Below are 25,251 nucleotides of genomic sequence, written 5' to 3' on the forward strand. Positions count from 1 at the left end.
CGGTGAATTGCCATTGATTAAAATAACAGTTGAACATTGGTGGCTGTGTTTGCCACAGCCTCATAAAATCCAAATTGTTTGAAGTTGTAAAAAATGGATGGAAAATCTACCGATATTCCATAAAATAACGCTGTAATGAATTTATGCCCCTCCGCTGTCGAATATGATTGATCAGATTCGTCCAAATACATGGTATGGTAGATTTTATAGGAAATGTCTCTTCGAAGAACTTTCAAAAAGGGGAACAGAGATAAAATTTCTAAATGAGTCGATCTTCCATGTGAGAATATGTCATTGCCCACCGTTTCATAGCATGACAATGATTATAATGGTTATACTTTCATCCACAGATGCTACCACATTCCTTTACTCAAGCCTAAAGGAAAACAATGAATCAAGAGTTATGTGCTAACACAGGTTTCATCTAAAATTTTATTTTAATTATATTCTACTTCCTTAAATAACCATCTCCGCCTACACAGGATGAACACAATAATCTCCAAAGGCAACAACCAGGTCATGGCAACAATCGGGTTCGGAAATTATGCAGTATTTACCCTGCGTTTACAAATGACAGGACAGTTGAGTTCATGTATTGATTGTCAAAATCCAAAAAATTGACTGTGTGACGTATGCGTCCCGACAACTGCAAAAACAGTTGTAAAATTATGAATGAAAAATCATCTATTTGTTTTTGTTTTCCGTTCACATATTTTGTTTATGTTCATTATCTTTTGTTTTCAACACATTTCAATTATTATCTCACACATTTTAACAAATGTCAAAAATTTGTTAACCCTACTGTCTGTGGAAAACTGATAGACAGCTGGGAGACAACCGACAAATGTATGTATGTGTTGGTAAATCAGAGTTGTATTTGAAGACAAATTGTCTGGTGTAAACGCCTAGTTAATGAGGACTACATTATACAAGCACTACTAACAAAAGTGACCAATGTGCAGAAGTTAGCATGGATGGTCCAATCGCCCACAAGACGACACAACTTGGTTCCAGATCCAGAGCATTTCTCATGTTAACCTTCTGAAAAGTCTTGGCGTTTACTCGTCTAGTTTCTTTACACTTTCTTACCTTTGCATAGGTCACTCCGACCTTTGTTAACTTTATCCTTTTTAATTTTTATTTATTATTTTTTTTTTTAATAAATACGTATATAAAGGCAGAATTTTCGTCTATTTCATTTGTTTATGTTTCAAAAAGTAGCTGGGTGTGTCCACGTATCGAATGACATTTTGTCTGAACAATGGTGCCGTAATTTGCAATTATTTTTGCTATCCATGAATGGTATTCCTCTATGTCATTGATGGCCATCCTCACACTGTTGAAAATAGTATGTTTGTGTATAGAAGTACTCTTCTCTTCCAAGGGCAAAGCAGAAAAGCGGAATGCTTATGTTTTGTCTCGCATCATTGGGTTTTAAATAGACCTGGACTGCATTATGATGTGGTTCTTGTGTTATTTCTTTCTTGTACTTCCAATCACTCTGTTTGAGAACTTTTCTTGGCGATTTTAAATCCTGGGCTTTAGAGATTCCATTTAAACATTCTGGACATGTTATTAACAGTAAAACCTACCGCTAATACGAATTCCCGCTAAGAAGACAGGTAGAGAAACATTAAAATTACAAACTACAAAGCGTTTTATTAACTCTCTTTAAACAATTATATTTTAAAAAACTAAAAAAACTATATTCGTAAAACTTCAAAATATGTTGACATTTCATATTTTTATTTACTTTTTGGATGGAAAGGCTTTGACACTTGTATTACTTCCAACAACAAATCTCTATGTGGTTGTTGTTACGTTTGTTGTACAACAACACTTGCTTTTACCTGTAATAATTGTACCATGATACGAACAGCTGGCAGAAAGATTTTTACCATGGATAGTTCTTCTCGTCCTGATTACAAAAATATAAAGCTTTCCCCAGCTTTACTTGGAAAAAATTACAATTTTGAAGAAAATGCTGTTCCCGTGTCCGAGATTTGCACTAGTTGCGCTGATTATGGGAATCTATAATTTTCTTGGGGGATGTCGTGTCTCATCCGGCATCAAATTAAAATAAAGTCATAAAATTAAATAATTTCGGCTTTGACACTAAAGGCCTGCGTACATAAGCTGCCTTGCCTGCTTATAGGCCGTTTATATATAACAAGGTTAACCCAGTGGGTCTGGGTTTCAAATGTCATTTCCATTGTATATACTTCAAACAAATCCTCATAAAGATGGTTAACCCTGCAAAAAACTATAATATAAACGCCGTATTACCTTGCTTATACCCCGGTTACACTATTGAAGGTTAACCCACTGGGTTTAATAGATCCAGTGGGTTAATCTTTGCTGGTTACACTTAGCTTTTCGAGGATATAAACTGTCAGCTGATGTTTGTTTACGTATACATACAAAATAACTAATAAAGTCGTGTTTAACACTTTTACAATTTCTCGCATGAGATATCGTCCCCTCTTTGCTCATATTGGTATATTTTACACACAGGGATACATTTTTGTATCAAGGTATCAAGCGTACTTTTTGTTAAAAAGTGTCTAAAGTACAGTACACATTGTCAGTTTTGAATGACGATTTTTTGCAATTATCGATAACTGTCCAACCGTCCAGCAACCACAAAATATTTGGTGGTTGCATGATGAATGACAAAACTGAACGGCCACATTAGCAAGCAACAACAAAGCTGTCATTCAAAACTGACAATGTGTACCCAGCTTAATGTAAAAAAATAAATAATTTTATGATTTTCAAATAACTTTAGATTTGTTAACTCCATAAAATCTCATGCGACCAATCGTAAACGTGTAAAACACGACAAACTCTGTTGCAAAAACAGTTGCAACTTTTGGTACTTTTTGAGTAGAGTTGGATTTTTTTGCACAAATACCGAATACAACACTGTATTTTTGGTGGATTTATGCCGGATTTAAAATAAACCCAGTCGTGAGAGGATTTAATTTTTGTATGGCAAATCTGGTCAGATTTGACCAGATTAAGCAATAAATCCTCATAAAGTGGGTTAACCCGGCAAAAAACTGTAGTGTAACCGCACTATTACATCTGATAAAAGAATAAAAAAGAAAAGGGCAACCCAGTTCGAAATTTCCTCAGCCTTCTTTATTCTTTTATTTTTATTATGTCAAAAATGAAGCAGGAAAGCAAGGCAAACAGGCAGAGCAGCTTATGTACGCAGGCCTTAAAAGCCTCCCTTTTTGCTATAGCCGACAACCCGAACAAACCATCTAACATCAAACGGCAGTAATACAAACAAAGGCGACGACCAAGTAAAAACAAATACGATGTTGCATGGTATAAGTAAAGAGGTAGATTTAAATGAAAAAATCTGTAGAACCCTTGTTTTCCTTGAATTCCTAAAACTCATGTGGTATGTTCCTTTACTTTTAAAAATGGTAATAGTGGCAAAAAATGGTAAAAGTGGTGAACTGGTCTCATATAAATTGTATGCTTTTTAAAGTAAATGAACACTTTGCAGGTTAAAAATGGTAAGAAATGGTAACCACAGGCACGTAAAGGAACAGAGCTACCCAGCAAAAAAAAAATGGAAGTGGTGCAAGTTGGAGTGAGGATTTCATTACATGCATGGATGCGCTTCCAGTGGACTAATGAAAAAGGCAATCCTTTTCCTCACATTTGGATTACATCCAACAAGCACTTTTATGTATAAACGATAAAAAATTCAATTTTCATTCAACAAATGAAATTAAAGTAATACGGCGTTTATATTATAGTTTTTTGCAGGGTTAACCTTCTTTATGAGGATTTGCTTGAAGTATATACAATGGAAATGACATTTGAAACCCAGACCCACTGGGTTAACCTTGTTATATATAAACGGCCTATAAGAATAAAATTAAAATGTCTTATTAATGGCCTGTTCCCGTACTTTACAAAGTGGTAAAAGTCGTAAACCATTTTCATACAAATTTTGTGTACGGGAACGCAAAACTCGTAAAAGTGGTAAAAATTGTAAAAATGGAGTGCTTCCTAGCTGCGTGCTGCGGAAGCAAAATGGAGTGCTTCCTAACTGCGTGCTGCGGAAGCAAAATGGAGTGCTTCCTTTCTGCGCGCTCCCTTGTAAAATTCACCGAGGAATTCATAGAAAAAGAAGCACTTCGTGACACTTGCACCAGTGATTTAACTGCTTCCGTGGATGCAAACTTTTTGCTGGGTATGGTTTAATAAGAAAGGTTAGCCAATGCTTTATGTCAATTTAAATTTTTTCATTCGTGTATGCCTAAAACTTTAAAACAATATAAACAAACTTTGTATGTGTGTGTGGTGTTTGAATAATATGCCAAACAATTTTAAAAAACAATCCAATTCAATGATTTATAAAATTGTTTTTAGACCATTTGTATGTCCCAATTTACATTAGGCGAGTTTACTTGCGGCAATTGTCAGTTTGTGGGTGAGAGAGGGTGTTGAGAGGCAAAGGGTTACCATATACCTCACCTCTCTCTCCATCAAACTGACAATTGCCGCAAGTAAACTCGCCTAATGTAAATTGGGACTATGGAAGAAATTTGTGAGATTTGCATTGAAACAATCAGTTTATCATATTCACAACTCGATTATGTGGAGAAAACTTAACTCTTCATTCATTTTTCGCGTTTTTTATAAAATGCTCAAAAATGCATTGTAAACAAACCCACTTGTTGCTTTTATTTCGAAGTTTTAGGAATTCAAGGAAAACAAGGGTTCTATAGATTTTTTCATTTAAATCTACCTCTTTATTTATACCATGCTAAAACTTCGAAATAAAAGCAAAAATGAATGAAGAGATAAGTTTTCTCCACATAATCGAGTTGTGAATATGATAAACTGATTGTTTCAATGCAAATCTCACCAATTTCTTCCATACAAATGGTCTAAAAACAATTTTATAAATCATTGAATTGGATTGTTTTTTAAAATTGTTTGGCATATTATTCAAACACCACACACACATACAAAGTTTGTTTATATTGTTTTGAAGTTTTAGGCATACTCGAATGAAAAAATTTAAATTGACATAAAGCTTTGGCTAACCTTTCTTATTAAACCATGCAATGTTGCTTAATTTTGATATTAAAATGTGTGGCGTTTAGTCGCTATAGAAATAGATAAATTTTATAAAATTAAAATCACAAGTTGTTAAAAAGATCTAAAGGCCTGCGTACATAAGCTGAATTGCCTGCTTACCTTGCTTACTTCTGATAAAAGAATAGGAAAGGAAAGGGCAACCCAGTTCGAAATTTGCTCGGCCTTCTTTATTCTTTTATTTTTATTATGTCAGAAATGAAGCAGGAAAGCAAGGCTACCAGGCAAGGCAGCTTATGTACGCAGGCCTTTACATGTTTAAGTTGTCCAGCAAAAAAGGACGGAATCAATGCCTGAAGGACCCTTTATAGATTTTAAAAATGTTGCTCTAACCCGGGTTTTGTACCCGCACTTTCGGGTCCAATAACCGGGTCCGTCCCCTAAGAAAACTATACTTTCCGGAAGAAATTCAAACTAAAGATGCGAACATTGCTGTAATTCACAAGACGCACATTATTTTTGAAGTGGAGTTGGAGTTTTTTTGGGAATCTAAATTGGAGTTGGAGGAAAAATGAAAAACCATTTGGATGATGAAGCAATATCAGTTGCGATCAAATTTAATGGAGAGTTTTTATAATTTGTGTTAATGTAATATAGTTAATATTCTTTTTTTAAACGAATAGGCAATGTATTTTATTTATTTTGGGATATTTGCAATGGCTTGCATTTTATAGCATCTTTAGACTGCATTTAAATTCAATCCAAAACACTACATCAAAGGCTGTGATTTGGATCGAAAATGGAGTGCATCCTAGCTGTGTTCCGTGGAAGCAAAATGGAGTGCATCCTAGCTGCGCGCTCTCTTGTAAAATTCATAGGTGAATTCATAGAAAAAGATGTACACCAGCGGCAATTGTTCTAGTGATTTAACTGCATCCGTGGATGCAAACTTTTTGCTGGGACTATTATACGCAACCCTGCTTTTTCGTCATAAACTACCAAAAAATGCAACTGTTTTATAATGTCTTTGTTTGTTTGTGTGTGTTGTAGAAAAACAAAAATACTCAAACGATGACAAAAGTGAAAATAAATGGTTAAAAAAACTTGCAAAAATTATGTTTTTTTTTTTGTTTTTGGAATTAATTTAAGTTATTTGATACACATTTGTGTTGTGAAATTCCTATTTTTCAGAATAAATATATTGTGTGCGTGTGTTTGTGTTATTGTATAAGTGTGTATGTGCGATTGTGTGTGTAAGCAAATGACGCAAAAACAGATGTAAATACACCATGATGAAATTATAAGGTGGCGTAAAACGGCCAGCTGATTGGTTTCAATATGTCAAATATTTTGTTATTGTGAATAAATTGAATGAAAACGTAAACAAACATTTTGACATATTGAAGAATTTTCGGCCAAAATAGAGTTGTTGTTGTGCTACTTACGTGACCTGTTAAATAAAGATCTTGAAATACACTTCATTTGATTCTAGGATTTCGTAAAACGAAATCATTTAATGTGCACATGTAAATTGGACTTTATTCCACCATGTGTTTGTGCAAATTGAAAACGACTTTATTTCGGAAATAAAGCTGAAACAAGATCTATTTAACAGGTCACGTAAGTAGCACAACAACAACTCTATTTTGGCCGAAAATTCTTCAATATGTCAAAATGTTTGTTTACGTTTTCATACAATTTATTCACAATAACAAAATATTTGACAGATTGAAACCAATCAGCTGGCCGTTTTACGCCACCTTAAGCTGGAAACACATACAACGTTTGGGTAAAGTTTTGTGTCGTTTTGGCCGTTTTTACACTGTTGGGCATGATGCCGAAAAATTCAAATTCATTTGAAATATATGCCGACAAACAGATAAACGCTGGACTTTGGTATCGTCGTCGCCCTGTTGTTGTTGTTTTTTTCTCGACGCCCAACGCAAAACTTTAATCAAACGTTGTATCTGTTTTCAGCTTTATAATTTCATCATGAGCTGAAAACACATCCAACGTTTGAGTAATGGGGTTTCTACACGGCATGTTTTTTACATATTCATGCATAGCAACTGTCACTGATCTTCATACCAGTTGTCAAAATGCGTTATTGTAAACAAAATGTAAACAAGCAATTCACAGTAATGCATTATTGTGATCAAATTTGACGTTTGACATGATTCTTGTTCCACCATGGTTACATCAAATCATGTCAAACGTCAGATTTGTTCACAATAATGCTTTACCGTGAATTGCTTGTTTACATTTTGTATGTGATTTATTCACAATAACGCATTTTGACAACTGGTATGAAGATCAGCTGTTTTTGCGTTACACCTTATAGCTATATTACATTACGTGTATTTCATGTGTATGCCTTGAATTTTTTTGTCCTCGTGTAATTCATTGTGTGTGTACGAAAAATGACATTTTACATATGATTTATAATTTTTGCTATTACACCAGTATATGTTTTTTGTGTGACATAACCTATAAATGTAAACAAATCCTTTATCAAATCGATTTATTTAAGTTTCTTTAAGAAATTATTTCTTTCAGCAAATTTTGCAAATTTCTGCTTTCATCAAAACAAACAAATCAGCTGTTTTCTATTTATTGTACATACAAAAATAGGAAGGGCTCTAAAGCGAAAAAGTTACAAATGGGTTCACACATCATTTTGATAGATGAAATTTTTTATATGGATCACACTATGTGTACAACATGTAGATGTAAAAAATGCAAAACATACACATGAAATACACGTAATGTAATATAGCTATTATTATTCCACCATGCCATAATCAGACAGACCTATTGTACCTTGGTTTTTTGGTTACTCTGTCCAAGTAACCACTTAGGGTTGTTTGCAATTGTCTGTCATTTTTAAATTGAAGCAGTTGTTTTTTCAAAGGCATCATTGAGAGGTTGTTGATATTCTTGATATTCTTGTCATACTGGAACAATTTTTATTCAAATACCTTTTTTTGTCATCTATATTTGTTGTTGCGTATGAATAATCCTCAGAAGGGAATATGTATACACCAATTAAGAGACAGTGCAACAATGCCATTAATGAAATGGCTTCTCCTTCTCCAAGAACTCCTGAAACTCCTTTGAGTTTTAGCCGAGAATTGAGGCAGGTGTTACAAGAACGGAATCTTTTGACGGCAAAAACCCGAAACAAAGGTAAAACACATTTCAAACAAATAGTGACCGCACTAAAAATAATTTCCTATTACAGTTTGTTCAATGTTAGCGGGAGGAACTGGACGTTCACCCAATACAGAGATGGACAAAAGAAGAACATTTCGCTTGCAGGCCATTCATGAAATTATAACATCGGAAAAATCTTATTTGCAGCAACTCCAAATGCTGATGGACTTCTTCGTAAAGCCATTGAAGGAACAGAAGATCATCGACGAAGCTAGTCACACCACACTCTTTGGTCAGATAGATATGATATACAATTTAAATGGAGAATTTCTAAATGAACTGGAATCCGATATGGATAATGTTGCCAAAGCCTTCTTGAAAATGGCACCATTCTTCAAACTGTACTCTGTCTATGCCTTCGACTATCGTCATGCATTAATAGTGCTGCAAGATCTAACATCAAAAAATGCAGCATTCCGAAGATTTTTAGAAACTACGGAATTTTGCCCTGAGGTTCAACGTAAGTTGAATTCATTGATGATAGCTCCCATACAAAGAGTGCCAAGATATAAATTATTGCTAGAACAAGTGTTGCTCTATACAAGCCCAGCTGATGCAGACTTTAAGCTGCTTAAGGAGTCAGTAAAACAGATCGAGAATACAGTTTCACATATTAACACCTGCGTGGAGGATCAAGAGGTGACGCAAATGCTAATCAATATTCAAAATTCGTTGGTCAATCGTACACCGAATATAGTCAAGCCATCACGCAAAGTAATAAAGGAAGGTGTTCTAAACAAAGTCACACGAAATGGTACGGAAATTAAGCGTTACTGTGTTCTTACATCCGACATCTTTATGTATTGCAAAATTCTCAAGGAACGTGCCCCCAATACTGTTGTCGAAAATTCCCTAGAATGCTGTTGCATATTTCCGTTGAAAAAGTGCAAGGTGTATGAATTGTTGCCAGGATCCTTCAAAATAACCTGCCAAAGTGATGGCATTATATTCAGTTCCAGTGATTTACAGCTAAGTCGTATTTGGGTAGGGTTTATACGTGATGCCATTGATCTACACATACAATGCCGCAAGACACTGAGGAAGGAAAGTAGCAAACGAACCCCGCTGAGAAAAAAGGAGGTAAAGAACTTTGGCGAAGACTATATGCTTAGTCCGAAACAAAAGAAATCGGTAAAGACTAGTATTGTTGAGAGATATTTAAAGATTAAATTATTAATTGTTTTCGATTTTTAGGATTTTGATACCATTTTTAGAAACAAAAATCGTGACTCTGAAGATGAAATGGAGAATTCTTTCACCGCCACCAACTGTTTTGGCGGTGGTGGTAGTAAACGAAAAACAGATCCTACCAACACCAATCGAAAATCAGAAATGTCTAATTCAAATTCATCCATTAATACATCAATCACAAAACCTACAAAACGTAAAGCACCCGAAGATCCTGAAGAAGAAAATGAATCCATTTTGCGTAATAAGAATGAGCCTCTTCAGCAAGGACGCGTGAGTCCAGAGAAAAGACTATCAAAATTGTACAAATTCATTTCAAATGATAAAATGCGTGCCACCACTCGTGGTATTTTAAAGAAAACTCAACCACGGCAAACTAATACAAATTCTAGCACTATCACTACACCTTTACCACAACATCAACAGGATCAACAAGTTAATCGCCTATCTGATAACGATCCCACATATGGTTTTGCCAGTCGTTATTCTGATTCTAAATCCTATTTTAAGGCCCATAATGTTGATACCACCATACCCAATGCCATGATAAAACACGAAGATCTTTTAAATGCGGACATTCCTATTGAAGGTGGCGGTAATTTTCGTGATGTTCTTTTTCCTCTCAGGGCTAGTAATGGCAGTAACAAAACCCATTGCGACTCACCCACAAATCTTAGGAATAATTTTACAAACATTAAAATTTCTTCACCTCCTCAAAAGAAACGTGTCAAATTTGATGACTCTCTTGATGATGCCTTGTATGAACAGCCAACATTTGAATTTCAAAGAGATGTGGCACAAGTAGCTGTCAAGAATTCGACAACATTGCGCGAAAAGATTTATGATTTCTTTGCCAATTTGTTTTAAGAGGATGTGTTGAGGGGCATCAGTATTTTTTTATTTTATTTTGTATTTTTATATGAAAACAATCCCAGTTTCCAGTAATTACTAGCTATTATTTTTAAAATAAGTACTTAATTTTGGGTACATTTTAAAAATATTTTTTTAATTATTATGTTCAGTTGTATGTAACAATTATATGGACTTTTTTAAAAATTATACATATAAATCAAGCAGAATACAATATTATTAAACTTACTAAAATATGTCTCAATTATCATGTTTTGTGGTTGATTCCACGAAGGCAGTAGTTGCTATTACAAGCAAACCAAAATTCTGATCACCGGAATCTCGACCCAAGTTCGCGATAGAATCTACAAACCAACTCGTTTCGAATTCTGTTCGACTGCTCTCAGAACCCATGCCAATAATTTTTCTAATGTTTAAGAAAAGCTCGCCGTTTATGGGATAACGACGGGTTGCCATGACATGGCATTATCATTAGGGAACATGATACTTTGTTCGATCACACCCAAAGCAAGTGTCGTTTTGTAAGAGATCGATTATGGATAGCAACCCAACTCCAGTTGCGTTGCCGACAGCAAATTTAATAATAGAAGTTTCCATTTCCGCATTGAAATTTCATACTTTTTACAATTAAATTAGTAGCCCAAAGTTCAAAACACTGATGTTGAATGAATTTGGCTAAAATTTGTGTCGTTTCATTTATTTTAGTTGTATGATTTTCTCTTCTGGCAACGCAACTATAGTTGATTTGCTATCCATAATCGAACCCTTAGGTAAGCCCCCTACTTAAACTACTAATAAGAATTCAAGCAAAATCCAGACTTGTTTTTCTACATTACAAGGACTCTTCAATACCATTTTTAATGCACTATTCAAAAATAAACCAATTTTATTAAGACACATTTTCTCATTTAAACACCACAATCGTAATAAAATAAAACATTCAATATTACTTTCTCATTTCTAAAACTTTAGACATAAATGCTTCTATTGTTTTCTCACATAGATCATTCGACCATAGGCCATGTTTTTTAAAGTGCGAACCTATTATGGCAGCATTAATATAGGCAAAATAGTCATCTATATTATCAAGAGTTACTCCGGAACCCACTAATAGCGGCACATTGACTTTTCCCTTAAGATCTTTGAAGTCTTGAGGCTTGGCTGCATCTCCCGTCGAATTGCCTGAATTAAATAACGACAATTATAATAGAACTCAAAACAAAGGAAATGTTTCACACACCTGTTATTATAATTCCATCGGTTAGAAAGAATTCCGCTGCCTTGGCAGTCTCGAGCAGTGTAACATCTTGAGTTATTGCATGAGAACTGTGCTTCTTCTTAAGATCAGTAAATATCAAAACATTTTCTGCATCGATATGTTTTCTATACCTCAACAATTCTCCTGCGCAGGCGTCTGTATAACCCTCATCGGCAACATGGCTAAACACGAAACCTTCAGCTCGTATATATTGGAGATCACATGCTTTAGCAATGGCTAATGCCTGTTTATTGCCACAGGCTAAAACCTGAACGCCTAGAGGAAGTTTCCTTTCCTTGGAAATTACATTCCTAATTTCCTGACATATTCTTGTCATACAGGATGTGGTTTCAGGTCCAAGATGCTGTTGTTGAACATATGGAATATCGTGCATATTCTCTATTAGAATGGAATCCTAAAAATAAGAACTTGTATCACATACATTTGTCGGGGCGATAACTATCAAACCTAATAGCCAAGCCAACCCATCAATTAAGAACACAAAGCATTGGACACAAACAAAATGCACATGGAAAATTAAGGAACATTTCTGAATAGCACTACCATTTTAAGTTTCTGGTAAATATTCGCTTCATACTTAGCTTTCTCAACAATCTCCGACCAGTTTCCTTTGTACAGAGGGGTTCCTAAAATTAATTATTTTTCATTAAATAATCGACAGTGTTCTGTTAAACAAACCTGGCAAGGCATCGACATGTATCATGCCAATAATATTACATTTAAAATTCTTAAATACACGAGAAAATGCCATGATTTAATCCAGTGATGGCCAAAAACACACAGTTGCAGATTATAACTTGCGATAGTGTGAGTGGAAACGTAAACAATGCATCATGGTACAATTAGAAAGGTAGATGCCTCAGCCCAGCTGATCGAATCTAAAACGTCAAAAAACTAGGAATTCGACATGAAAAATCAAAACAATAAACCATGGTACAATTACTTAGGTAGAAACATCGGCGAATTGCTACAACAAAGCAACTTTTTTTGTAATGTAAACTGTCAAAATTTTCGCCGAATAGTTTCTTGTTGTCTCTTTTTATCACTTGTGTTTGTACAGTGAAGTGAACACATGCTATCTCTTACCGAATCATATGGTTGTTTGTTTTGATTTTTCATAGCGAATTCCTAGTTTTTTGACGTTTTAGATTCGATCAGCTGGGCTGAGGCATCTACCTAAGTAATTGTACCATGAAAAAACCATATGATTCGGTAAGTAAAGTGTATTCTACACGGTATGTTTTTTACATATTCGTGCATACCAACTATCACTTTTTACAAATCTGAATTTTGAACATATGGTGTGAACCATACAGAAATTTCAATGCATCAAAGTGTTATGTCCATGCATATGTATATTTTTCGAATAGAACGCGCTCTATTCTCGTCTGTACAACCAAAGGTAAACAGCTGTTTTGTTTGTACGCGATATAAATAAAGAAAACAACAGAAAACGAATGAAAAATAAAATTTTGCCGTGCAGAAGGAATTACATATGGGCGAAAAAAAGTGACAGTTGATATGCATGAATATGTAAAAGACATACCGTGTAGAAACCCCATAAGAGATAGCAAGTCTACACTTTATAGACAAACACAAGCGATAAAAAGAGACAACAAGAGACCGTTTGGCGAAAATTTTGACAGTTTACATTACAAAAAAAGTTGCTTTGTTGTAGCAATTCGCCGATGCATCTACCTTTCTTATTGTACCATGGGCCATGATTAGTCTTGGGCAATCTCGTTCATTGAGCGGATCGATCTTTTTCATTCCGTTCACCAAAAAGATCCGGATCGTTTACTTCGTTCGTTGGCTCTTTTTCGTTCAACAATACATTTGACTGTATTATTTTGAAGTCGTTCGTTCTCTGCTGCATATGACTCCCTCGTTCTTTTCACAGAATCGTTCTTTTGAAAATGTTCGTTCACGAATGACACAACTGTGTGTTACTTGCTTGTTTGTGTGCTAATGGGGGTGGTTTTGTTTCTGAACGTAGTGGTGGTGGTTTTGACATGAAAGAACCAGATGAACGAATGATGCAAAAGAAAGATATGACCGAGATGTGCTACTGAACGAGGTGAGTTACTGAGCGAGAGTAGCTCTCTGAATCATTGTTTGTTTTGTGTGGAAATTTGCGCTGTTTCCGCTAACGCAGCGTTTGTTTAGAGTTTGACTGCAAAACCAATGCTGCTAATTTTGTAAGCAGCAATGTCTCGTCCATCGGGGATCTAAATGAACGATATAAAAGAATGGGCTGGATACGGATCCGTTAGTTCTTTTCACGGAATCGTTCCTTTGAGCCGGTTCGTTCATGAACGACGCAACTCTAGCCATGATCAATTTTAAATTAAGTGAATTGTACAAACTTTTTTAAAAGCGGTCCACGACGACAAAAAATTGGCAACGAACGGATTTTGTTTACGTATGAGTGTAAAACGTAGCATGGCTAAATACACAGGTAGCCGCATCGGCAGTTGTTGGTAACATAAGATGTCAAAATTTGACATAAATTCAATGCAATTGACACATTATGTTACCATCAGCTGGCATGATAATGCTACCTGTATGATTGTACCATGGTTCAGATCATGGTTTAAGAAAGGTTAGCCAAAGCTTCCTGTCAATTTAAATTTTTTCTTTCGACTATTCCTAAAACGTCAAAACAATATACACAATCTTTGTATGTGTGTGTGCTGTTTGAATAATATGCCAAACAATTTTAAAAACAATCGAATTCAATGGTTTTTAAATTCGTGTTTAGAATATTAGTATGGAAGAAATTTGTCAGGTTATCATTGAAACAAACTCGATTATGTGGAGAAACCTTAACCTTGGCCCTTCATTCATTTTTCGTGTTTTTTATAAAATGCTCAAAATTGGTATTGTAAACAAACCCACTTGTTGCTTTTGTGTTTACCAATTTTGATCTTTTAGGAATTCAGGAAAAACTAGGGTTTTATAGATTTTTTCATTTAAATCTACCTCTTTACTTATACCATGGTTCAGATAGTACGTCTCATGGTACAATGAAGTAGAGGTAGGCCAGGTATGAAAATCACTGAGAAATGCCACCCTGCAGCCATGGCTTAAAACATCAAATGGCATGGTGCAATAATAATGGTAGATATACCTGCATAGCTATCCCGTATTACAAAAACATATGGAACTTAATGCTTCACTTTTTATATGTTAAAAGTTCCGTATAGTGTAAAAACATTTCTTTAGCTAGGCTCCAGAATATTCTTGTTGGAAAAGTGTTCCAAAAATAGCAAAAGTTCTTCCCAAACTTATCACAGTGAAAAAATGTCATTCACTTATTTTCTACTTGACAAGTTTGGCTAATCTGACATCGTGATTGCTGGTATCCGATTTGCAGATAAATGTCAGCAGAATTTTTACAAAAATTGTAATTTTTACATTCCCATACTTTTGGAACAAATTTAAATTAATATCAATATTTGATAAATTGTTCATTCGTAAGTTTTGCTAAAAAATCAACAATTTTATTTTGCCACGCGAATACATATTTTTTGTCCTTGTTTTCAATTTTAAGATATAGTGTTACAGCAGAAGTTTTTTGTTGGAACAATTCAGCGATACATATACCTTTATGGTTGCATAATGTCAAAAACAGTACGTCTTTTTTGTTGGAACAATTCAGCGATACATATACCTTTATGGTTGCATAATGTCAAAAACGGTACGTCTTATGCCAGACTACAGAAACTTTTCATTGAAAATGTTTTGCCTTTTTCTTCCAAATTTTCATTGAGGTCTACACACATATATGAAATCATATAAAAAAATTTGATATTTTCATTGCTTTGTGATTTGCGAATTTAAACACAAAGAATAATTTCAGATTACAGAACCTTGTGTACAGAGCATGGCACAATTAACCAGGTAGTGGCATCGTAAAATTTTGAATATGTTATGTCAAAACTTTCTTTATGTTGTTGGGGAAATTACAACAAAAATAATTTTTTATGAAGGGATTTGACTTTTCATATTCGATCAGCTGGTGTTATACCACTACCTGGTAGTTCTGCCATGGTATAGAGTTTCACCCCTTCACACCTCTTATGTCATGTTCACACGAGCGTTTTAATTACGTTGTTCGCCTGTCGAACGACGTACACGAATTAACCCGTTTCCACGACACCATTCGTAATTAAGAGAAACATAAACAAAATTTCCTTCATTTTTGTTTCCTTGTTTTCACGAAAATGTGAACCGAAAACACATAAAATATACATTAAATTGAATAGGAAAAGCAATAGACTTTCCTTCAAATGTATCTTCTATATTTAACTAAACACATTTCATTAATTTTTTACATAAATTCCGAATAATTTTGTATTTTCAATATGTTTTTTATGTTTCTATTTTCAAAATTAAAGAGAGGGAGACATGTCAAAACAATGTTTGTGTATGCAGACTTTCAATTATTTGTATCCTTTTTGTTTCTAATTTTTTACTCGATTTTGAACTAATGGACAAGAAATGTGTGTGGAATTAAGAAGGAAACACAAACATCTTCCTTCTTCATCTATACAAAATGTTTAGTTCATTAATTTTCATTCATCTTTTTCCTTTTTTCTAATAATTTTTGTGTTTTCAACAAATTTTTCAATTTTGAATTTAGACATGTCATTATTAATATTTTCGATAAATTCTCTCATTTGTTAGGGATGGGACATACTTATTCGTCATTCAGAGAGTATTTCTATTCGAACAACGTAGAAAAATCGTCGTTCGTTCATAATATTTTGTGTGGGGAAATAAGTAATTTATTCGTAGTTATGGTTCGAACTACGAATAGAGAACGAACGACGTACCGTGGAAACGGGCTATTACCTATAAACCATGGTACAATAAGAAAGGTAGATGCATCGGCGAATTGCTACAACAAAGCAACTTTTTTTGTAATGTAAACTGTCAAAATTTTCGCCGAATAGTTTCTTGTTGTCTCTTTTTATCACTTGTGTTTGTACAGTGAAGTGAACACATGCTATCTCTTACCGAATCATATGGTTGTTTGTTTTGATTTTTCATAGCGAATTCCTAGTTTTTTGACGTTTTAGATTCGATCAGCTGGGCTGAGGCATCTACCTAAGTAATTGTACCATGAAAAAACCATATGATTCGGTAAGTAAAGTGTATTCTACACGGTATGTTTTTTACATATTCGTGCATACCAACTATCACTTTTTACAAATCTGAATTTTGAACATATGGTGTGAACCATACAGAAATTTCAATGCATCAAAGTGTTATGTCCATGCATATGTATATTTTTCGAATAGAACGCGCTCTATTCTCGTCTGTACAACCAAAGGTAAACAGCTGTTTTGTTTGTACGCGATATAAATAAAGAAAACAACAGAAAACGAATGAAAAATAAAATTTTGCCGTGCAGAAGGAATTACATATGGGCGAAAAAAAGTGACAGTTGATATGCATGAATATGTAAAAGACATACCGTGTAGAAACCCCATAAGAGATAGCAAGTCTACACTTTATAGACAAACACAAGCGATAAAAAGAGACAACAAGAGACCGTTTGGCGAAAATTTTGACAGTTTACATTACAAAAAAAGTTGCTTTGTTGTAGCAATTCGCCGATGCATCTACCTTTCTTATTGTACCATGGGCCATGATTAGTCTTGGGCAATCTCGTTCATTGAGCGGATCGATCTTTTTCATTCCGTTCACCAAAAAGATCCGGATCGTTTACTTCGTTCGTTGGCTCTTTTTCGTTCAACAATACATTTGACTGTATTATTTTGAAGTCGTTCGTTCTCTGCTGCATATGACTCCCTCGTTCTTTTCACAGAATCGTTCTTTTGAAAATGTTCGTTCACGAATGACACAACTGTGTGTTACTTGCTTGTTTGTGTGCTAATGGGGGTGGTTTTGTTTCTGAACGTAGTGGTGGTGGTTTTGACATGAAAGAACCAGATGAACGAATGATGCAAAAGAAAGATATGACCGAGATGTGCTACTGAACGAGGTGAGTTACTGAGCGAGAGTAGCTCTCTGAATCATTGTTTGTTTTGTGTGGAAATTTGCGCTGTTTCCGCTAACGCAGCGTTTGTTTAGAGTTTGACTGCAAAACCAATGCTGCTAATTTTGTAAGCAGCAATGTCTCGTCCATCGGGGATCTAAATGAACGATATAAAAGAATGGGCTGGATACGGATCCGTTAGTTCTTTTCACGGAATCGTTCCTTTGAGCCGGTTCGTTCATGAACGACGCAACTCTAGCCATGATCAATTTTAAATTAAGTGAATTGTACAAACTTTTTTAAAAGCGGTCCACGACGACAAAAAATTGGCAACGAACGGATTTTGTTTACGTATGAGTGTAAAACGTAGCATGGCTAAATACACAGGTAGCCGCATCGGCAGTTGTTGGTAACATAAGATGTCAAAATTTGACATAAATTCAATGCAATTGACACATTATGTTACCATCAGCTGGCATGATAATGCTACCTGTATTATTGTACCATGAAACGTAGGAAGCGACTCTAAGTCAGTGTTTAGACTCACAAATTTCTCGGGAAAGTAAATTCAGTTTTCAGTAGAGCTGGCAAAAAATCGATGGCACTATCGATTATTATTTAAAATTTCAATATCGATAGATAGTTTTGTCTATCGATATTATCGGAATAAAATCCCCTAATAGGCCATTTAGATATGACATCATTAGCTGGATTTAGCGCATTATCAGGTTTTATTCGCTAAATCCGGTCAAAATCTACCAGATTTAACATACAAAAATAAATCCTCGTATTGAGTGGATATATTTTAAATCTGGCATAAATCCTCGTATACAACTCTGTTTTTTGCAACATGTTGCTAGAAAATACAAAAAGTTGCAAGCTGGCACAAGAAACAAGGTAGATGCATCGGTGAATTGCTACACTAAAAATAATTTAAAATGTAAAAATTTGTAAACAAGGCAGAAAAATTAAATTTGTTTTGATGTACAAAGTTGATTTTAATCAACCAAATCCTCCGAAATGTATATCTAAATGCAATGAGATTTGTACTGGATTTATTAAATCCAGTCGAGGATTTATGGATAGTCTAAATGAGCTATAACCTCAAATCCATTGAAGTAAATATAAATTTCGCTGCTTTTCGGTTATGTGTGTGTAAGAGAGTAAGTCCGTTGTCACACGTACACATTTTTCGGTAAAATAAAATGTATTTTTTACATTTTTATAAAATAAAAGTAGTTGTTTATTCTTCTTTACATTTCTGTGAACTACTTTTGCATAATTTCAAGAAAATAATTGACATTTCCGTCATTTTCATCTCCAAATTAATGGCGATGACAACTTAACGATAATATCGATAGCAATCGATATTTTAAAACATTATATCGAAAATATCTAATTATTGTAATAATTATTGTTGACCTTTGGACTTTTTAATTTCATAAGAATTGTTTTGGCTCGAGGTCAGATGAAAATAAAAACAAAGAATTGGTTTTTTATTTGATTTTTATTGTTCCGATATTTCGATCATATTCTACCTCGAGCCAAAACAATTCTTATGAAATTGAAAATATCTAATGTTGGAAATATCGATGGTTTGTCAGCTCTAGTTTTTAGACAATAGGGGGCAGTGTGGCCATTTTAGCATTTTTGCGGCTAAATTTAGCACTATTTTTTTGTATGTAGCCGCGAAATTTCCATTTAGCATATTTTTAAGTATTTTTCAATTATTAATTTAGCATTATTCGATCCATAAAACCACAAATATGCAAATACTTTTTGTTTAAGTTAGAAACTCTCTATTGGTATTTTCACTACAAATCTCCAGGGAGCCTTTGTTCGCGTAGTTCGGATCGCAGAGAGGCCTCTCTTCCTTAAATGTTCTCTACAAACCCTCTGAGAAACTATGTTCGCTTACGGCGGACCGTAGGGTGATATTTCCAATCATTGCCCTACAAATCTTCTCAGTTCGCTCAGCGCGGATCGTAGAGAGTACTCTCTTGGTAGTGGAATTTCTCTGCAATTTCTCCCTGGAACTGTATTCGCTCAGTTCGGATCGTAGTGAGAACTTTCCAATAAGCTGTGATTGCCTCAGCCTTGATTCACTTTCGGTTTTTATACACAAAACACTTATAAGTCATCTCTTCACCAGTACGGAAGTACTTCTCGGTTTACTCGCGAGTTATAACGCGTCTCACCCAATACAAGGTAAAGTCATCAGCACTTTAGAGTTGGGCAATATAGTTCCTGGAGCGGATCGATCTTTCTAGTTCCTTTTGCCAAAAGGAACTAGTTCCTTAATATAGTTCCATAGTTCCAAATAGTTCCGAGAGCGATATAGTTCAATGAATCTTTCTCTTTAATCGTTCTTTCTATTTCCTTCGTTCCAAATAGTTCCGAGGCCGATACAGTTCAATGAATCTTTCTCGTTCCCCGTTCTTTTTATTTCCTTCATTCCAAATAGTTCAGAGTGAAGTACTTTAACGAAACTTTTCCTTTTTGTTTTCATCTTTTGGTGGATGAATTGACAAAAAATAAATAAATTGCATCGACGTAACGAGGATGTGATCTACGTTTTTTTAACAATGAGGCCGAATCTGAATGATGAAGGAACCGAACGTGAAAGATCGATGTGAGTGTGGAATTAAATAAAGAAAATGAATTATATAAATGAAAGAATTATATGCACTGCTGGAACTATATGAACTAAAGGAACTATAAAAATGAAAGAGCCGGATATAGTTCCAATAGTTCCTTGTCCGGAATAGTTCCTTGGAACTAGTTCGTTGCGGAACTACACAACTCTACAGCACTTTTTGCCATGGTAGAATAAGAAAAGGTAGCAGCAATACACAGCTGACTAAACTGGGTTGTAACGTTAGTGTCAAATGACATTTTAACATTTATTTCTATTTCGATGTACATTAGGGACATATATTTTTTGAGAAAAAAATATATCATTCGGAAAAAACCATTTCCCCGAAAGACTTCTTCATATCAATGATATGTATGTAACCTCCTCCAAGTTCGAACGATAAGCCGCGCAGTAAATCCCCCCTTGTAGAGGCGATACAACGTTTGTTAATATGTGAGGTATTTTGTTAAAATTTAAAAAATGAAGCCCTAATAAACATGTGCTTCTTTGATTTCTAAAACAAAACATTGAAACAGCTTCTCCTTTTTCTATGAATTTCCAGCGACCCCAAACTTTTCTGCAAGAATTCTACTTTCTGTGAGAATTTATGCATTTAGTGGAATGATGTGGAAACATAAAAATTGAAAATGTAACGAATTTTCATTCATGTTTTCCAAAATATTCAACCAAATGTGAAAAATTATTAATTTTTTAAATTCCAATAATTTATAGACATTTCCTTGTTTTGTTTACAAATACAACTGGCAGTAACGTTACAAACAAAAACAAATTCCTTTGTGGTTGTTGTTCGAGTTGTATTTGTTGTAGTATTAACTTTACCTTATATTTGTTCTACCATGACTTTTTGCCTTAATAAATCACCCACACCAATACATATTATTATTTATACCAACTAAAACCCTTTGTGTTTTATTTTCTCCTTTTTTACTTATCGGTTGTATCACTTGCTCATCTACACAAACAACAACTATTCTCTGCGGCCTTTCGTAGCTATCACCTAAACACTTTAAAAAAAAAATCTGATAATTTTTAATTAACAACACATTTAAACATACATAGAAGCATGATGTGATTAAAAATCACAGATCAGTATGTTTGAACAGCTCAAAAAAACGATAAACAACGCATCTACGAAGAATTAAGGGGTACTTTACACGGTATGTTTTTTACATATGAGTTGTCACTTCTGCCATACAAAATGTATATGCAAAGTGACAACTCATATGTAAAAAACATATCGTGTAAAGTACCCATAAGTCTCTATGTCATCTAAGGCCTGAGCTACCGATGCCTAAATTATTACGCATATACCTAGATAGACGAACAAAAATTAGTTACAAAAACAGGGGATTAAAGGAATGAAAATGTGCAAAGCAAATTGAAATAAAACAATGGAAAACATTAATGGCTACATCACACCATATGCTTTTTCACATGTATGACATCAGCTGGTCAGTATATTAGTATACCCAATGTGACAACATACATGTGAAAAAGCATATGGTGTGATATAGGCATTTGGACGGGCCGAATTTTTTGCAGTTTTTTTTTCTTTTTGTTCCAAAAGTACCAATGTTTTTTAGGTGGAAATGTTTTTGATCAAGGAAAACCTCAAATACCTAAAAATTCAGTTAGCTAAAAACTTATAACTACCTGAAATCGGGCGGTACCGTTGTATGGGGGCATGCACACTACATGGGCCTATATACACAATTTTTGATTGAAAGTTTTTAACTACTGCAAACTATAAATACCTAATAACATCCAATTTTACCCGAAAATGTGGATAAAAACTAAAAGAAAAACTGAATTAGGAGGTGCCGTTGTATGGCGACATAGCCAAATCCATCTAAATACCTTAAATCAGCCGGTACCGTTTTCAGCGACTCAACTCGCTGCCAACAGTTTCGGACATAGATCATCGCTACGAAACCTAAATGCTAAATTACTGTAAATTTAAACCGAAAATCAACATATGGAGGATATGCCTAAATATGTCAACAACTTTTAATACAGAAGTTTGTTGATGGTTATATTACTTCGGTCTAAAATGTGGCTAAAACATCAAAATACCCGAAAAATTTTATATGGGGACTATTCCAAAACGTGGACCCTATGTCCATAATTTTTGGAGGTGAAGCTTTTGGAATCTTATATGCCAAATCATAGCTAATTCCGTCAGAACATATATCCAAGAATAGCAATCGGTCGGTATCTTTATGTGGAGGCTATACCAAAACATGGACCGATATAGTCAACCTTTGAACTTGACCTGCCTGCAAACAAATGACGCATCTTTCCAAAATTTCAGTGTCCCCTCTCTAATTTTGTGGATGCTAGACTGATTTCCATTTCCACAGACGGGCGGACATGCATAGATCGACTAAGAATTTTATCCTGATCAAGATATACTTTATAGGGTTGCGAATGATTATTTCAATGCGTTACAAACGGAAAAACAAACGTAATATACCCTCCGTACTATGCATGGTACAACATGATACTATGGTAGAGGGCATGGCACAATTACCCAGGTAGTGGCATCGTAAAATTTTGAATATGTTATGTCAAAACTTTCTTTATGTTGTTGGGGAAATTACAATAAAAATATTTTTTTTAAAGGGATTTGACTTTTCATATTCGATCAGCTGGTGTGATACCACTACCTGGTAGTTCTGCCATGGTAGAGGGTATATTTTCTTAAAAAATGTCGTTTTTAAATTTAGCATTATTTTTTGGCATTTTAATATTTATTTTAGCATATTTAAGCATAATTTTAAAGCTGATTTAGCTGCTGGATTCTCGTTCTATGAAAATTTGAAATGAAAAATATTTGCCTTATAAAATTTTTCATTTGACATTTATTTCCTTTATAAAACTTTTCATTTCAAATTTTCATAGAACAAGAATTGAACCCCAGGTCACACTGATAGGGGGTAGGAAAGAGTATTGAGGTTCTCATGGTACAATAATACAGGTAGCATTATCATGCCAGCTGATGGTAACATAATGTGTCAACTGCATTGAATTGATGTCAAATTTTGACACCTTATGTTACCAACAATTGCCGATGCGGCTACCTGTGTATTTGTACCATGGAGGTTCTCTTTCCTCTCCGCTCTCTCCCAAAAAATTCAATTTACTTTCCCGAGAAATTTGTGTGTGTAATAGCCCGTTTCCACGGTACGTCGTTCGTTCTCTATTCCTTGTTCGACCCATAACTACGAATAAATTACTTATTTCCCCACACAAAATTCTATGAACGAACGACGTGTTTTCTACGTTGTTCGATTAGAAATACTCTCTGAACGACGAATAAGCATGTCCCATTCCTAACAAATGAGAGAATTTATCGAAAAAATTAATTGTGACATGTCTAAATTCAAAATTGAAAAATTTATTGAAAACACAAAAATTTTTAGAAAAAGAAAAAAGATTAATGAAAATTAATGAACTAAGCTTTTTATACAGATGCAGAAGGTAGATGGTTGTGTTTCCTTCTTAATTCCACACACATTTCTTGTCCATTAGTTCAAAATCGCGTAAAAATCAGAAACAAAAAGGAAACAAATAACTGCAAGTCTGTATACACAAATATTGTTTTGACATGTCTCTCTCTCTTTAATTTTGAAAATAGAAACATATAAAAATATATTGAAAATACAAAATTATTCAGAATTTATGGAAAAAATGAATGATATGTGTGTAGTTAAATATAGAAGATACATTTGAAGGACAGTCTATTGCTTTTCCTATTCATTTAATGTATATTTTATGTGTTTTCGATTCAAATTTTCGTAAAAAAAAGAAAACAAAAATGAAGGAAATTTTGTTTATGTTTCTGTTAATTACGAATGGAGTCGTGGAAACGGGTTAATTCGCGTATGTCGTTCGACAGGCGAACAACGTAATTAAAACGCTCGTGTGAACATGACATAAACACAGACGAAGGACCTTCAATCAAGGCCAATCTTGGTACAATAATACAGGTAGCATTATCAAGCCAGCTGATGGTAATATAAGCTTTGTTCCTTTACTTTTTTAATGGTTGTTAACGTCAAATGACACCCCTAAACTTTATCGTCATATGACACCCCTAAACTTTCCCCTTTCTTTTACGAAATGCCCAAGTTATTTACGTGTAACAACGGCAAAAGACTCGTACTAAAGTAATCAATCCTAACTATTGTTTAGTACCGACCATGTTGAGGAGACAATTTCCTTTTTTTAACCTTCTTGTCATTTTTCAACCTTCGAAGAACATACACCTGTCCAGTGAGTAACAAAATCCTATTTCATCCAAGGGAATAAAGATACTGTTACGGAATTAGATTTAACTAATCTCCGTGTAGACGTTGTTTTATTCCCCGATACGTTTTGTACCAAATAAAACAGGGTTCGTTTTAGATTATGTTTCTACAATGCTTTATTTACTTTATTAGACTTATTCGTAACCGACTTTAATTACTAAGCACACAGCTTGTATCTAGTTAGCACGCAGCACTTCTTTAATCGATCTGTTCAGTTCAACGCTTAAAACACAACTCAACTCGTCATTGCCAGTTCCCCTGTATTTATATCCCAAAGTCTCCCTGTTCGAGAGTCCTCTAGAAAATGTCTGGCAACTCCTCGAATATGTACAACGAACACACAGACGCACATTCACAACCAGACTCACATACATGGGGGATGATCAATGACGTAATTACAACAACAAATAAATGCAAGAAAAGAAGTAACAAACTAAACCATAATTACATGATTTTGGAAAAACAAACAAAAGAACATTAACAAAAGGTAATGTAACGACTAGAATGATGAAGAGAGTTCTACATGGTAGTTGTTGTTGCTTAAATAAAATAACTGCGTAATAAAACGTTACGTTACAATTCAAATTTTTAAATTAACGGAAATTAAACTAAATTAACTTAAACCTATCAGTTACATTCGTAACAATACTTTTAAAACCAA

At 34.3% G+C, this 25,251-nt stretch overlaps 3 protein-coding genes across 3 annotated transcripts in view; 1 reads left to right on the plus strand and 2 right to left on the minus strand.

The window, feature by feature from the left end:
• The window catches only part of nxf2 (nuclear RNA export factor 2), a 28,130-nt gene extending 25,592 nt beyond the window's left edge, over window positions 1-2,538 (minus strand). The window contains exon 1 of the mRNA XM_073983152.1: window positions 2,287-2,538. The gene's annotated coding sequence lies outside the window, so the exon portion shown is untranslated. The remainder of the gene's footprint in view (window positions 1-2,286) is intronic.
• A 5,377-nt stretch (window positions 2,539-7,915) lies between these two features.
• Window positions 7,916-10,565, plus strand: RhoGEF4 (Rho guanine nucleotide exchange factor 4). The gene is made up of 4 exons (XM_073982862.1): window positions 7,916-7,991; window positions 8,092-8,253; window positions 8,309-9,411; window positions 9,475-10,565. The coding sequence occupies exons 2-4, from the start codon at window positions 8,100-8,102 to the stop codon at window positions 10,333-10,335; spliced, it is 2,118 nt and encodes a 705-aa protein (XP_073838963.1). The 5' UTR covers window positions 7,916-7,991; window positions 8,092-8,099; the 3' UTR covers window positions 10,336-10,565.
• A 627-nt stretch (window positions 10,566-11,192) lies between these two features.
• Window positions 11,193-12,451, minus strand: LOC141402141 (uncharacterized protein F13E9.13, mitochondrial). Its single transcript, XM_073982863.1, has 4 exons — window positions 12,296-12,451; window positions 12,161-12,243; window positions 11,579-12,011; window positions 11,193-11,520 (listed from the first exon to the last, which is right to left on the minus strand). Exons 1-4 carry the CDS (start codon window positions 12,366-12,368, stop codon window positions 11,285-11,287), a joined length of 825 nt encoding a protein of 274 aa, XP_073838964.1. The 5' UTR covers window positions 12,369-12,451; the 3' UTR covers window positions 11,193-11,284.
• Window positions 12,452-25,251: the final 12,800 nt, after the last annotated feature.

Source organism: Musca autumnalis, unplaced genomic scaffold (genome assembly GCF_047663935.1).
Source record: "Musca autumnalis isolate F117 unplaced genomic scaffold, ASM4766393v1 scaffold_4, whole genome shotgun sequence".
NCBI lineage: Eukaryota > Metazoa > Arthropoda > Insecta > Diptera > Muscidae > Musca > Musca autumnalis.

What these genes read in the sequence shown, in the direction of transcription:
- RhoGEF4 (XM_073982862.1), top strand. Translation starts at nt 8,100, where the DNA reads ATGTATACACCAATTAAGAGACAGTGCAACAATGCCATTAATGAAATG. An exon ending in GGCAAAAACCCGAAACAAAG is followed by an intron (nt 8,254 to 8,308) that starts GTAAAACACATT and finishes TTCCTATTACAG; the next exon opens with TTTGTTCAATGTTAGCGGGA. An exon ending in GTCCGAAACAAAAGAAATCG is followed by an intron (nt 9,412 to 9,474) that starts GTAAAGACTAGT and finishes TTCGATTTTTAG; the next exon opens with GATTTTGATACCATTTTTAG.
- LOC141402141 (XM_073982863.1), bottom strand. Translation starts at nt 12,368, where the DNA reads ATGGCATTTTCTCGTGTATTTAAGAATTTTAAATGTAATATTATTGGC. An exon ending in TTTACCAGAAACTTAAAATG is followed by an intron (nt 12,012 to 12,160) that starts GTAGTGCTATTC and finishes TCTTATTTTTAG; the next exon opens with GATTCCATTCTAATAGAGAA. An exon ending in CGATGGAATTATAATAACAG is followed by an intron (nt 11,521 to 11,578) that starts GTGTGTGAAACA and finishes TATTTAATTCAG; the next exon opens with GCAATTCGACGGGAGATGCA.